The sequence below is a fragment of the Stegastes partitus genome, unplaced genomic scaffold, assembly GCF_000690725.1.
Source record: "Stegastes partitus isolate 25-593 unplaced genomic scaffold, Stegastes_partitus-1.0.2 Scaffold2297, whole genome shotgun sequence".
NCBI classification, from domain to species: Eukaryota; Metazoa; Chordata; class Actinopteri; family Pomacentridae; genus Stegastes; species Stegastes partitus.
In genome coordinates, this window is record NW_007580028.1 from 93,277 (window position 1) to 109,288 (window position 16,012).

General features: G+C 43.0%; 1 protein-coding gene across 1 annotated transcript in view; it reads left to right on the forward strand.

Annotated features, from left to right (window-relative positions):
- The first annotated feature begins 308 nt into the window (after positions 1-308).
- The window catches only part of iqsec3a (IQ motif and Sec7 domain ArfGEF 3a), a 119,788-nt gene continuing 104,084 nt past the window's right edge, over positions 309-16,012 (forward strand). Inside the window, exon 1 of the mRNA XM_008304712.1 lies at positions 309-964. Within this exon, the coding sequence (XP_008302934.1) occupies positions 309-964 (656 nt within the window). The remainder of the gene's footprint in view (positions 965-16,012) is intronic.

Consider the following 16,012-nt stretch of genomic DNA (forward strand, 5'->3'; position numbering starts at 1 on the left):
CGGTGCGTGTTGACGTCACTGCTCCACTACGGCTCCGCCTCCGCACTCCGCCGATGCTGATCCCCCCCCTCCTTGCATCAGCACCATTTCTGTGTGAGGAAGAGAGAGAGAGAGAAGAGAGAGAGAGAGAGAGAGAGAGAGAGAGAGAGAGAGACTACCCAACCTCACCGGAGCGTAGAGGCGTCAGACCGCCGCCACAGCATCCCGGTTACGCACCGCTCAGAGGCCCCGTCGTCGGATCGCAGCTCCAGAAACAGCTGAAGAAGAAGTCAACATAGCCGCGCACACGGCCACAGCTGCAGTCAGTGATGGAGAGCCTGCTGGATAATCCAATGAAAGCCGTTCTTTACCTGAAGGAGCTCACCACTATCGTGCAGAACCAGCAGAGCCTGATCCAGACGCAGCGCCAACGCATCGACGAACTCGAGCGAAAGGTGGAGGACCTGATCGGAGAGAACCGACAGTTGCGGGACCCCCACCACTACGTCCAGCAGCCCCCTCAGCCTCAGCAGCACCACCATCACCACCACCACCACCCGACTCACCGCAGCGCCAGTCCCCAGGCGCCGGCCCACCTCCATCAGCACCCGGGGAGCAACAAAGCTGCGGCTCACCTCGGCCAGCAGGCGCAGCAGCAGCAGCAGCAGCAGCAGCCTCCGCCGCCGCAGCAGCAGCAGCAGCAGCATCAGCATCAGCATCAGCATCAGCATCAGCAGCAGCATCAGCATCAGCAGCAGATTACCGGTCTCTCGGCCCAGCCTCAGCAGCACCAGAATCCTCCTGCACCGTCTTCCCACCACCCGCAGCAGCTGCAGCTCGTCCCCACCTCGCCGCAGTCGCCCAAAGCGAGCCAAGCCAGCCCTGACTCCGCCGAGGAGGACAAGAGGAGCCCCTGCTGCAAGTCCCTTGTTCCGCAGACTCCCACCGCGCTCTGCCGCTCAGTTGGACTGGCCAGGAAAGCGGAGTAAGTAGCTTTCGTGCTGTGTGCACCGCAGAAACACACTCAGCCGGAGCCAGAAATCACCAGGAGCTTTCAGATCTTAATAATAGTTGGAATAATAGCTGCTTAATGCAAATCAGCAATCTGATGCAAGTCTTGAATTTGTCAGTCAAGTGGCATTAATCCTCCATACAGCCCGGCTGCGTTGCCACTCACATGAATTACAAGATTTAATATCATATTCAGTGACCCCAATTGCACATTTTTTTCTCTAATCTAAATATAGCAAATGTTTATGGCCTGTCACATCCTCCAGGGGCCATCACACAGACATGTAATGTCACAGCCTGTCATGGACCAGCTGAGAATGTGGAAACATGTTGCACCATATACAGACATGATTGTGCAGCTCCATTCACAGGCGCCATATGAAGCCCAGGTCCTCGGATTGCACATGATTTGACTTTGATTAACTTCACATCCCTCCCTTCCTCCTCCTGACAAGCTGAGGCTTAATTTTCTGACAGGTGATTTGAGCTCCTCCTGCATTTTCCACAATATTCACTCGCCCTGCTAAATCAATTGAATGCTTAATGGATATTGATTTTTTTTGAAGGCTCAGACTGGCACTTTTTAACGGTAGTGGTTTGTTAATTCTTCACCAAAAACTGTGCGGTTGGGCTAAACCTGGTGATGAAGTGTTTTTTGGGGACTAGATCTGAAGGTTTCGAGATATTCCGGTGAGGTTAAAGTGCTTCCCCCCCCTCTTGTGTTTCTCTGAATGCTGAATGAGCAGACTATTATTCTAAAATGCATGTTTCACAGGTGCCAGGAGAGCGCGGTGACATTATAAACACACGTCTTGGAAACAAGCAAACTCCAAAAGGCAAAGCACTTGACTTTGAGACAAGTGTCAGCGCTTTTTTGTTTGAATCACACCCACATGGAAGTGTGATTGTACAGGCTGGCGAGGCGAAGCGACTGCAGCAGCTTATTGCTCATTAAGACACAAGCTGAAGGATGTTACACCAGAGGAACATATCTGGGAGCGATAAGAGCGGAGACAGGAAGACATTAGGTTGCTTGTAAATCACCTTACGGCCACTTCAGAGCCACTGACATGCCTTGAATCTAACTTTTTTCCGTAGGTGTGTTTTGATTGCTCCCAGTATGGTGCTTTCGAAATTAAATTTAGAGCTAAATAACCTGACAAATCAATATGTAAATTAAATTTAAAAAATCATCAGCGCATATTACGATAATTGATTAATCAGTCAAGGCATTTTCCAAGCAAAAAAAACACCAAACGCTGTCTCGTTCCAGCTCATCAGTTGCACGGATTCACTGATTTTTCTTATTCTTATTTGATAGCAAAATGCTAATTTGGGGGTTATGGAGACTTGATTAGATGAAATCAGCAATATAAAGACATCAGCGTAAGTTTTGCAGACAGTTGTTGCGATTTTCTGACAGCTTATAGAGGGAAATAAAAGATTAATAGATTAACTGAGCAAATAATCCAAAAATAAAACAAGTCTGAAAGGAATTTTTAGACAGGATTAGGGTTAAAATATTGAAATCTACATGTCGTCTTCTCAAATATCAGGAATTAAGTAACGACTCTCAACTGCTTTTTGATTTCGTCGTCCTCTAAATTAGAACTGCTACAGTGTAATATATGACAAAACACATACTTCCTACAATAGTTTTCCAGAATTTTCCTCAGTGACTCGCTTTATGCAAGTTTGAACTTGCCCGTCGAGTGTTAGTGCGTTTAAATTTGTGTAGATTGGCTTCAACATGGCTTTTGATCCTAAGCTAATTTACTGTTTGCAAGTAGTGCAACCACAAATTTCGGATCAGAAAAAGATCTGCATTCCTACACTGTTTAGTGGTTTTTAAAATAATTTCTGTGCAGCTCTTACTCTGCGCAAAACATCTTCCACGAAGCTGCAACTGATTGCATTCGGTTTTTCTCCAGGACCTCCCAGTCTCGCCGTGACTTGCACCACGCAGCATTTTTGATCCATGTCACAAAAGTCCCCTTAAATCCCCCGTCAATTTGGTATCGTAAAAACAGGAAAACTTCCGCTCTGTACGCGCTTCAGAACCATCCACGCTGCTGGATGTTCTTCGCTTGCCGCTATCAAGGTCACAGGAATTGCCTCCGCCAGAGTCGCGCACAGCACAGCGCGCTGAGCCCCATCTGTTCCACTCGGCTGCATTTGCATTGTTTCTGTTAATCCAGATTGATTTATCGTGCCATTAAGTCATAATTCCTAAAGAGTCCAGGTCAGGAATAGTATACATTAGCATGGATACAAGAAGAAAAAAAAAAGAGCTGCTTTCGAATGCATTGCGCAAACCCGCGCCATGTGTAAAATAAATGTCAGAGGGGGGATTCAATAAGTACATTCATTGGTGATTTACCGAGCATGGCCGATGACAGTTCAGCAGGATGATGAACAATGAGACAGAGATGAAGAGAAAAGAAAAAACAAAAACCTTCAAGACAGCATACTGTACACTGTCTTATCCTTAATGTAAAAGTAGTGATACATGAAATGCAGGAGACGTGAAGCGGCATTGTAATTTCCACTTAGAGCATTGATCTTGGTCAGACAAGATGGTGTGTCACTGCGCTGTCAGTGCTGCAGGAGATGTGATACATTTACATTAACGGGAGGCTGACAGGGACAAACTCACTAATCAGGCGTGAGCGTGTCTGTGTTCATGCTATTCGTAACCCCGTGACTTGTGGATGTTGTGGTTACTGAGGGAGCGTTACGCAACAAGTGTCTTTGTTTAAAAGAAATCTGGATAAAAAGTCTGCGAAAGGGAAACGTTTGCTTTGTTGCTATGTCAAGTTAGCGAGCTGCTTTGCATTTAAGTGTACAAACTTCAAGTGGGGTCAATCTTCTCGTCTAGACTGTCTTAAAAAGATGGATGTAGTGACTAACTTTGAAAAGTGCGGAAGTTCCTTAAAGTGCAACACCAGTAGCTGCCACTAGGTGCTACCTCTGACTCCCATAGACTCCCATTCGAAAGTCATAATTTAAAGCTGCCTCGATACATTTTTTTCACAAGTTATTATGATATTTTTGGTTAAATTCCCTCCTTCTGATCATTGTTCTGGTGGTACATCTGAAAAGAACTCCTAACTAAACAGAAATAAGGCTTCAAAGTGTAAGCCGTCAGAGGGCGTGGCTGTCTTGATCGAGATGTTTGGTCAGAAATCAGGCTGGTAAAGACGAACAAGCCGAGTATCTTCGGGTTCCCAGTTTAGTCCTGCCCCTTGCTCCTCTCCAGATCCACCCCTTTCTTCCAAAATGGTCGCTTCTGCCTCTAAAAACTCCAAGGTGGCAACCAGGAAGTCACAAACTCAAGGTTTTAAAACAGAACCAGCGGGAGACATCATGTGGCTACGTCCATCTTTTGTATACAGTCTTTCATCAACCTCTTGGCAAGCTGAGAAAACTAGTCAAAAGTGCTGATGGAAGGTAATCTCAGTTATGTCTGCTTTCCAAATAGATTTTGAACTATTGTGATATGAATGTGGGGTGAGGCACAGAAGGCACAGGAAGCTGAGAGGAAAACAGTCGATGGGTTCTTGCAGTAAAGTAACTCTTTGGTCATTGATTAAACCTCTAAAGACTCATCTCTGTGTATCAGACATACATATTCAGAGTGTTTTTTCTATGAAAATAATTCCTTTCTAAAGTAACACTACACTGTTGCTTCATTTTGAATGTGCAGATCTAAGTTCCTGCCTCTTCCCATCCCATCCTCCCCGCTCGCCGCAGCGCGAATGGAATGTCGGAGTAATTCCGCCTTAGGTGTCGGGGTAATGATACAGAAGACTGTTTTTGAGACTGGTACACTATAGTTTGAAGGTGGAAATGCTCAGCCATGGTGTTGACTGCTGATTTCACTCAGGATATGCCTTCTACTACATAAAAAAAACACAATCCCAATGTGGTAAAAAACTTGATTTTCACTGAAGCGGGTCTTTACGCAAGGAAACAAGGATGTATGGAAGCAAACAAATAGTCCCCGACTGTTGGGATGTAATAGATTTCCAGCTTAACCACCATTTTCCCAGCTCGACTATGTGTTTTTTATTTGATTAAAAGGGAGCAGAAAATCCATTTGCAAAGCTCCAAATGAAAAATTAAATGCTCGCTCACTCCCATCACGCATTCCTCGTCTCCGTCAGTGGCATAATTTGAAGAATGCAAATCAAGGCCGCCTTCAGCTGAATGTGGCTGGAAAGTTGTTTCTGGTACGAGCTCAAAACTTCTCTGACGGAGTCTGAAGTGTTGCAATTGTGTTACTCAGTCTGAGGAAGATTCTTAAGGGGCCTGTGTGATCTGAAGGAAGCCTTCAGCAATCCTGTCTACGCCTCTTTCTTCCTCCCTTCCCTGTCAACTGCGCCTCCCACTTTCTCTGCTTCCCATTCTCATTTTCTCCCAGTCTTTGACTCCTAGTTCTTCGCCTACAAACGACACCTTTGTCCAACTACCTCATTACTCCGTCTCCTTTCTTGACTGTCCTCCGTCATCCGAACTCACGGTGTCTCACATTTCCTCTTCTCCATGCTATCTCCGTTCCCCTCCCCACCTCCCTTTTTCTCCTGTAATCAGCAGCTTATGCTACAGGAGCCACCTCTGCAGTCTTAAATCAGTATTCAGACCCATCCTCCAACCATCAGGCTCTCCACCACTTAACCCATCTCCTGACTGGACTGGAGCCTTCTGTCCACCCTGTCCTTTGCGTCTGTGAATGCGCTCCGAGGCTGCCAAGTGTTAAAATGAGAGTGTGTGTGAACGCCGGACCGTGTGTTCAGGAGGCAACTCAAGGAGGGTGACAATACGTGTGTGTGTGTGTGTGTTTGTGTGTTGGTTGGCGTAGAGGCGCGCGAGCGTCTGATCGGCAGCAATCCCATCGCCTGAGGTGGAAATCCCAGGGTTCTCGTGTAGCTCCAGGTGCTTCTCTGCTGTTTCCTCGCCTCCCACACACTCTCACAGATATATTAAGCTCTCTGCTCTTACACACAAAACACTCACTAATGCGCACAAACCCTAACATGCCAACATGCCACCTGGCAGCCGGCATGTTTTTCCACATTGCTTGCGACTCCCTCCGCGCCCACCATGCCCTCGTTTCCCTCCTACTGGCCTTGCACCGACTGCACACCATTTCGTATGCATTCGCATGCTATTTCCTGCCTGCGACCATCTCCTGCAAGGACTAAAGCGGGGTTTTGCAGATTGCACTTAGAGATGGGGAGTCCAGCGCACCCACGTGCGCTCACACATAGATTGTGGCATATATTACAGGGTAGCCCTGCTGAGCGCCTGCTGGATGCTGCAGTGTCTCCTTGTTCTGATGCTCTCAGATCAATGAGCCTGGAGCTTTGCCAGCACAGACTCCACCAGCTAAGCTAACCCTTTAGAGCCACGTTAGCCTTGATCTGTAGGCGCCATATCCTTATTCCGAAGCTGCACGATTGCCTTTATCGAAATCTATCATCCGTGTGGCTTCACAGGAGCAGTGTGCTGCCAATACAAGGTGAGAGTTTAGAGTCTGCTATAGAAAAATTACACTATCAAAAGCCTGTGCGGTTGTGTGGCAGGCAGGGTGATGCTGTCCTCACCAGAATTTGACAAAATCCGTCATCTGATTTAAAATGATGGATGATTCTGTTTTCTCTACTACAACAAGCATCCTCTTTTGGTTGCAATAATGAATGACTAGTTGTGTTTCCATGTGGATTTCGAACATCTGTTCTGAACACTGGGAAAAAAAGAAGGTGGCTGTACATACTGTAGATATTGTACTACTTACATATTTATTTCAATTGATTTCCCTTACCTGCTGTGTAAACACTACCTACAGTTCAGCCCATTTACGTCTGTGGATTTTTGTTATATGACTGTTGGTCAGAGCTGAGTCATTTATGACTTCTGGATCGTGCTGAAAATTGCAGAATGTTTTGTTTTTACAGAATCTGTTTTTTGTTGCTAAGTGTTTATTTTTAGCAATTAAAAAGGGAAAAAAAAGAAATCGAATAAAGTGATTTTATTTAAATGATTTTAAGCTTAGATTTGTTTTCCAGTGGAAGGGCAAGTCTGTTTTTACAAATTGTGGCTCTCTTGCGAGTTTTAAAATGACAGCATGCTTGTCAAACCTTCGAGTGGGTTTTGAGGTTCACGGGTCGATGTGTTACATTAGCAAAAGTTGACGGAAAAGGCATAATTTGAAAAGAAAATCTAAATTATTTCGCAGCAAGAGGAGTTATTGCGCTTCACAGGAGATAGAAACACCTTTTCCAAATGGATTTTGGCATAGAAAACATTTATCAATAGCTTCTTTCTTTGTCTTTACACAGCATGAAACATGTCTAATACCAGCTCACATAGAAGAATAATTATAACTTGCCCAATTAAACAAAGATCCCGAAGACCTCTCACCATTTTTCTCTCGTAGACGGCAAAGACGACTGGTTTTGTTAGTTTCTGGTATTCCTTCTTCAGGGGTTTTTTGGTATATTTTCAAACAACTGGTTTTGCTTCCGAGTCGTGACCTCTACATCTTCTACTATGCATGTGTAATGTGCCCTATACTGCCACCTACTGACAACACCAAGCAGCTGGGTTTACTTGTTCCAAAGCAGTTAATGGAAACAAGCTTAATTCATCAAGATTTTTTTGTAGCATTTTGAAATTTTGCTTCAAATGGACAGTTCTATGCGACCACCTTACATAGCTAACGTGAGCTGTCATTCGTAAAGCTGTCACATTGTTACGTTGCAGCAAACTTTCATTTCGGGCCAAGATATGGGTGCAAATTGGGAAACACCATCTGATACCTTTGTGTTGCATGTTCCCAACAGTCAGTGTTGGTTTGTTTCAATCACAGCACTTTTTCACCAACATGAACCAATCAGATCTTGTTTTAACCATAAAAAGAATTTTTCCCCGTAATCAATTGAGAAGTTGACTAAATTTTAAAAGACTGATTTTTTTTTGGCCGAACACCAACATATTACTACCTTCTGATGAGCACAGTAATTTACACATCAAGCAGATACGGAGCGACATTAGCATTCATTTGGAGTCGCGTCTGAGTGCACCTGATGAAAGTAAAGCCAATATTCAGTGGGTTTTTTCTCTCTCTCTGTTTTGGTTAATCAGCTCCTGTGAACCTTGGGTTGGTTAATCTAAGATTACTTTCCACTTTCTATGGACCAAACAGTCCTTTTAAAACTTTCCTCATTGGAGAAAAAAAAGAAGCCATTTTTCGCTACTTTGAGCGGCACAAATGGAATTCCATTTCCCTCCACTTACGATGGCACCATGGCAACTATGATGGAACAGATTTCTATCTTCAAACCTTGGCACAAAAAACTGAAACAATTTGCATAGTTCATTGTCCCGAGTGGTAAATGAGAAAATATACATTGCTTTGTGGTTGTAGAACAACAATTTCCAGTCTCTGGAGCCTAAAAAGGAAAGTAGTCCTGCTGTTTCTCTGCATGTTTGTCTCTCTGAAGACAAGAGTGGGAGGGATTCGGAAAGAGGTGGAGTGGATGATGGATTCAAGGAGTTCAATAGTGCACCTTTTTATTCCTCTTTCTCAGCCCCCTTTTCTCTCTCTATTTCCCTTCCTCCCATTATTTGAGAGGTGGAATCGCCTCTCTTGCCAGCCTGTGCACTTTACTCTGCTCCTCCTCCCCTCAGCCTGAATGGGAATCACGTCTGCTCGGTTATGACAGGGTGGCTGCTGCTGCTGCCGCTGCTGCTGCAGGAATCCAAATCATGAATATCACATTTGGTGCGTAGTGCTTTTAAATTGCTTCATTTCTCTTAGCTGCTGGGTGATTCCTGACTCCCGGGTACAATATTAGCTGCTTTCATGCGCAAGTTGAGCAAAGACAGTCCCGGTTGTCTGTATTCTAACCGTGTGTGTGTTCAGGTGTGTATATGTATTCAGGTTGCGATTGTTTTTGTGTGGCGGTGTTAAAAGGACATAAAAATTGCTGTTGCAGAGAGATATATGGGATAATTCGAGAGCTTTTACCTTTATGTGTTGCCTGGTTATCCACAGTGTCACTTTCTCATGTTTTGGCTCACTGAGCACAGTGGTGCTGGTTGGATCCAATTTAGTTGTAACCATTACTGAGTTAAATGATGTGGTCCTGAATGCAAACAAATAGGGCTACACTGTAGGGGAGGGAAATTAATCAATTTTTGTTTTCAATTACAATTTTGGCTTCCAACTATTATAAAAACAAGATCATCAAGATTATCGTGCTGCATTTCATTTCACTATGATGCACTTTAGTCATGCTCTGTAGTGTTTCAAGTGCATCACCTGTAGGCTGAAGGAAAGGGATCCCGTAACCTACAGCGGTTCACTAAAGGTCAAATGTTCACCATTTGTCTGATGGTTCACGCATTAATAGGGAACATGAGCCAGGTTTGGACAGGAAAACGGGTTGGCTTTAACCCCAGACGACTCCAAACTTCCAAAAATTAGCAAAGAGATAGAGCTGGAGTGGAGGTGAGGTGGGCCTTGTGAACATCTTAGGGCCACAGAGTGTCCTGTGATGGTACCAACCTGTCACTCAAAGTGGCCACACCCTTACCTATGTAGAACTTTAAGCATTAATATAATTTTAATGGGTGTGGTATATTAAAATTCACCATTTTAACAGCTACCTTGATCTGGGAAATCAGCTATAGAGACCAAAACAGTTTTTGCACCAGGTTGTAAACATGCTTATTTCTGCTGTGAAGTTGGGTATTTTAACATGGGACTCTACAGGGATTGACTGGAGCCTGCCTCAAGTGGCCGTTTGAGGAGCTGCAGTTTTTGACACTTCCATGTTGACTTCATTAATCAGCCCCAGAGGTTACCACTTGGTTTTACCCAACTGATGATGTGCTGATGCAATAATACAAGAGGACCCGCAGTTTCCGATATTTACTTGCTCATAGGGAATCCAAAGGCAACTTTGGATTATTGGGTTCAAAATTCATAAGGTCTTCACCTTACTATGTTAAGCTCTGTGAGATGACATAATGCTTTGAATTTGTGTGACATACATAAAATTGAATTGAACTGAATTGAAGACCATAGACAAAACAGAACAGGACTACAGTTACTAGTCTTGTATGGCTTGGTCCAGTGAGTGTGGAGTTTAGTTCATACCAAGGTGGTGGTTTGGCTGGATGGTTGAGGAAAACCTGCTTCTACATTGCTTACAGACAATCTGGTTTTCCCCATACAGTTATGTTTTGTTTGCTCTCCAGTTGAAAAGGCAAGGTTTTTAAAAGCCAGGGAGTATTTGTGTTAAGCAATCATGATCCCGATGATGAAAAACATTGCGATTTTTGCTATTATCGAGTAGTCCTACTGTAGCATTCAGCATCTCTGCAAAAAAAAAAAGGTACGCCGTAGTAGTAAAAAGTAAACTTTAATTTCTAATTTAAAAATCAGACCCCTGCCTGATTTTTAAGCAAATTCAAAAGCCTGTATGATAATGTAACCACTGGAATCTTTGTCTCTCTCTTTGTATTTTCGGCTGTCTTGTCTGCATATTCCGTATGTTGGAAACTACAGTCAGAGGGTGATAATGTACAACCTAGCAGAGCAGCACACAGAAAAAACAGAATGACAGACAAGCCAAATAACTGGAGAATGCGAAGCCCCACAGGACCGAGGAGTCCAAATGTTGTCCTACTTTCCTCATGGCTGAACTGCAAACAGTTTCTTTCCAGTGTCCTCTTCCTCTCTGGTTCGCGATCAATCAAAATGACAAAATTTGGCTCGACCATGATTTCTCTCTAACCACGGCACCCGACCGTCACCTGGGCAACATGCCGACGCGCTGAAAGACAGACGAGTCATCCTCGTCCTTGACACATCCAGATGCTTTCACATGACATCATCTTTTACCAGTTAAACACCGCGCAGCCACAGCGCGGCTCTGCCTCGATTGTTTTCGTTGTTAGTCATGTTACACTAGCTGCACAGTGAGCCGCCGCCTTCGTGGTTGGAGGTAAATTATTCACGCGTCTGATGGATGCATTTCATTTCTTCTCCATGCAAATGAACAGCAGGCCTAATGAGCAATCAGCAGAGTGTGTGTGTCATTAGTATGCGATCTCCATATTTCAGAGTTGTGGTTGCAAATGGAAATGCCATCAGTGTAGTCATCTGGTGTCACTCAATCTGATGGCATATTGTAAACACATAATGCCATTAAATAACCAGAGCTTCCTTTTTCATGCTGCACATTCTTGCAGTTTTTTTTTTTTCTCCTAATTTCTCTGACAGAAAAAATATTGTCACAGTTTGTATTTTGTTAATGTTGACACACCTCAGTTTGGTATTAAACCCACTCTCTTTAGCCTCAGTTAAAAACCATTACATAATCATTTAAAGAGCTACTTACAGCCAACAGAATTCAATACTGGAGCAGTTTTTCATTGTGGAATTTAAAAAAAAAAAAAGATGGTCAAATGTAATTAGAGAACCGCTAATACACCCCTCGTATCTTGCTTTTAATTGCTTCGTAATGCATTACTACCTGTTTTATCTTTCAGCACAAAGTGTGCTATTAGCCGGCAATTAGCAGCTGCTGACATATGCAGCGTTACGAGGAAGCAGATGTGTTGACCGTCGACTAACGCTTATGAATGTCTTGAAAATCATGATTCATTTATTGGAGCGACGCCGGGATTCCTCAGGCGCCGACTGTGCTCTGGTGTAACTCTCAGTGGTCAGTGAGCTTCTGAACTGGAGGTTCTTTGAGAGAAGAGAACAGTGTGCGGTTATGGGGAAACGTCCACCCATCTGTCACTGAGATTTCACCTCCTGAGAGCTTAGCACGGAAAATCCCTCAGCAGACAATTGTAATTGTTTTGCACCGTGTGTACCAGCATGCATCTGTGCGTGTGTCCAAAGAGGGTTAGACGAGCAGTTAAATTATGGGCTCGCGTTAGAGCCAAACAGATTGAATCGATGCAATCAAAATGTGCAATCGTTCCTCTGGTCCACGGTGTAAAGCATGTTAGTTTCGCAATAAAAGGCGGTCGAATTGTGAGATAGCTGCGTGTTTTTTCATCTCTTCTATTGGTCTGCATCCACATCATGTGACTCTTAAAGAGAGCAGCAAAGTCCATGTTAGGAGGTTGGAGGCATGGCGGTGGCATTACCAACAGGATTTGCCCCCCAAGTCCTGCGTAATCATTCTCTATTTGCATAACTTTTACACTTTGTGGCGTTTTCAGTCACTGTTTGTTTTCTTAATGCTAAAAAACTACTTGATTATGTACAGAAAAACATCACTGCTGGAGTTAAAATCAGACCATGCGTCTTATAGTTTTCTTTGATGCTGGGGTAACTTGTCTCACCATGAGAATAACCCATAAAAGTGCAAGTGTCTCACATTTTTTAAGCCTAATTTGTCAAAGAAAATAAAAAAAAAGATTGCATTGTGAACCAACATTTCTATTAAACAAAGAACAATAAATATTTCTGTGTGACTTTTTTGGACCAATATGAGACTGCACTGCTGTTATTTTCTATAAATCCAACTATAGCCGTCTATTAGCCGTCAATATTCAGTATAATCATGACATTCAAAGGTGGCATTGTATAGACGATACCTCTTCTGCAAGTTAGCTGCTTGAGCTCATTTTGTTGCTTGCTTCACAGACTGAATCCTCAAAGTTTTTAAGGTGAAAAGCTAAAATATGATTTACTTGAAGGACCCGTAATAGCCCCATTTCTTATTTTTTAAAACATTCAAATTGATACTGAGAGGGTAAGCATAAAAAATCTCTAGTTTTTGTTGTTGTTATATCACCATCTCTCAAAAAGAACATTGGCTAATTAGACACAACTGAAGGATTTTTTGTCGGCAGGTGAAACCAACGCTTGCTTTCACTCATTAGAAGCTGTTAAGACACTTTCCTTGCAAGGAGTTAAACTCTTGAGATTTGAAAATAACACCGTTTAAAATTTGATACGAAAACTAATAATTGCAACAGCACAGTGTCTTTTGTGCAGAGCTACGTTGCATTTGTGCATTATTCATAAGCTGCATATTGCTTTTTGTACAGTCATTTTAATTCAGTGTAACCTGAATATTATAAAAGATCATTTCTTGCACATTATTCATGATCCACCATAATCTCCACGTGTGCTGTAGCTTTGCTTTCATACGCACACACTTGAGCGCGGGCACTCTCCTGCCTGAGGAAATGCCAGGTATGGTTAACTTTACGACCCAGAGTATTGTTCAAAGCCATCCGTCTGATGCTGCGAGGCACAGCAGAGCTGATGGGAACAGGCACCGCACGTCCAATCGCCTCAACAGATCACACAGAGTCTCAACCGAGGCTCAACCGTGATTTATTGTAGCAATAAAGCTCAACATTTGTTGATTCCAATTAATTTGCCTCCTTTTCTGCTTCATTTAGAATCTACTTGTTCATGTTTTTGTTGCGTAGATCAGGATTTATTCACTTGGAGGTCAAGCCTACGTGTGTTGCTTGTGTCCGTTTTATCCGTGATGCTTTATCTGCTTTCGGGTTTGCCACATAATAGAGCGTCTTCACATTCACATGACCCTAAAAGCACCTTGTCCTTCCGCTGCACTGTGGTTACATCATCAGAGCCTGTTTGTCAACCGCTCCACGCCAGGATTACATCATCAGGTACGCAGTGCCACGGGGGAGGAGCTGGTGACCGTCTCAGTGATGCCATTGGAGGGGTAAATCCTCCAACAAGAAAACAAGTTCATCACGACATGAAATATGCACGAGCCATATGTGTGGGAACTGCAGGAAAGACATGACTGCATGTAGAAAATTTGGTCTTTTTTTCATTCGCTTTCTTCTTTCATTTGTCTTCCTCATGCAGAAATTTCACAACCATCATTCACAAACATCCTCGCAGTACTTTGGGCTCCCTTTAAAAAGTCATTTACTTCACCGCAAAAATGTACGGTTGCCGTTGCTGATCCAGTAGATGGGATTTTCCTCATCAGCCCAAACCCTGGCTGATATATGACAGCCATGTCAGTTTGATAGCTGTCAAGCATGAAGCATAGAGGATGTCTGTGAAATCTGACCCACTGCCAAGTCCTCAGCAGATGGCCCTGCAGCAAACGCAGCGTAGCTCGATGCTCGATACGAGCGGCTAGAACTGCTCGATAGTGGAGGCGCCAGCTGGAGATCAGAGGAAAACAGTGGGAAAAACTGCTGCTTTCATGGGAGAACATGGGACTGTGCTAATTGTGTTGTGTTTTTGTCGGTGATGTTGAACATTATGGCAGCAATCTCTCTTTTTTCCCCCTGTTGACGCCATCAAAGGAATGTATTTCTAATGCGAAAGGTCTCCTACTCAGCGATGTGTCTGATGTGTCTAATTTATGTCCACGTAATGTTGTGCAAGTGATTTCTATGGGAGCTGTTCGTCTGTTGTTTCCAAAACTAGGTAACCCTTTGAACTCAAAGCAGTTTCTAGTCACATTTTTACTCACTGTGGATTCAATTTTCACTGTGATATAAAGGCCTGCACCTCTAATGAAGCAGGACCACTATGACTAGAAGAACAGGAAACTCAAAAATGAGCTTTGTGCAGTGGAACAACGTTACAATGACATAACTCATAAAAAAGTAGTTCTTTGAATTTTTTTTTGGTTATTTATTTAAAAAAAACTAAACCAAAAATAACTCCAAATAACATGTACAACATCTTTGTGTCCACAAGTGTTGCCAGTACTGGGGCAAAAAAGGTGACTAAACACACTATAGATATTTTACTCCTTGCATTTCTTATTTGTTTCCATGCTACACAGCCTGCAGTTCAGTTGAGTTCAGCTCAAAATATTGTCTCAATTTTTGTTGTGTTATTGTTTGTCACATCTGAGTCACTAATGGTGTCATTGTTGTGGCAGGAAGTGCAATATTTTGTGTTTTTTATTTATTTATTTTTTTACAAAATCTTGTTTGAGCAACGGGGGATTTTTTTGGTACATTTTTAAAAGCGATATGTAGAACTGATTGATTTTGATGAAATATCACAGTTTTAGGCTTTGATTTGGTAAATGTTTCTGATGGACACAGCATAAATGAGTATTGTTGAAAATCTTATGCTTCTTTCTGTTCAGTTGATAAATGGTGTCATAAATCAGTCTCTAGCAGGCTTTGGGGTTCAAACGTTAAACTAGAATTACTAATTCTACCATACAGTCAGTGCAGTTTACATCTATGTCTATCCAAACTCATATAACATACTGTATAATGTATAAAACTCACTGAGAGAAACAAAAACCCAGTCCAGTTCCTTGTGTGCTTGGCCAATGGGCTGATTTCGATAAAGCGTACAGTTGTAGCCGGAGCAGCAGACACTCCTTCAGATATGAATGTTGCAGCAAAGAAGCTACAAACATCAAAATGTAGAAGCTTTGCTCATATTTTCAGCGTAAAATTCGTGTCANATCAAAATGTAGAAGCTTTGCTCATATTTTCAGCGTAAAATTCGTGTCACCAATTCAGCATCTGACCAAGTGTGAAATATGGTCACAGTCTCCCCTCCTGTCCCTGAGTTGTGGAGTTGAGTAATGTCCAGAGAAGTGTTTCTGCAGAGCGTTATGATGTCACGGTGAAGTTAACCTTTGGCATTTTAAATATAAAATAAAATGTCTTCACTTTATATTGGACATTTGTGAAATTTTGCCTTGATTAGCCTTGAACACAAATGTGTTTTATGAGGTCACATTGACCTGTGACCAGTAAAGTCTAATGACTTCATCCTTGAGTCTAAGTGGACTAACGTTTGTGATAAAAAGCTTGAACTGATCACTTCAGCTCCTCTAACGACATTTTTGCTGGATGAAAGTCAGGACTTTGACTGGGCCGTTTCAAAACATTATCTTTTGTCCTTGTCTTGCTGTAGGATCCGCTTTTAAACAGATCATGACAGAGTTTATTGTTCAGTCAGTGGTGGTGATCTGTCCTGGTCCTAATGCAGCAAGAAAAGGCTCAAACCATG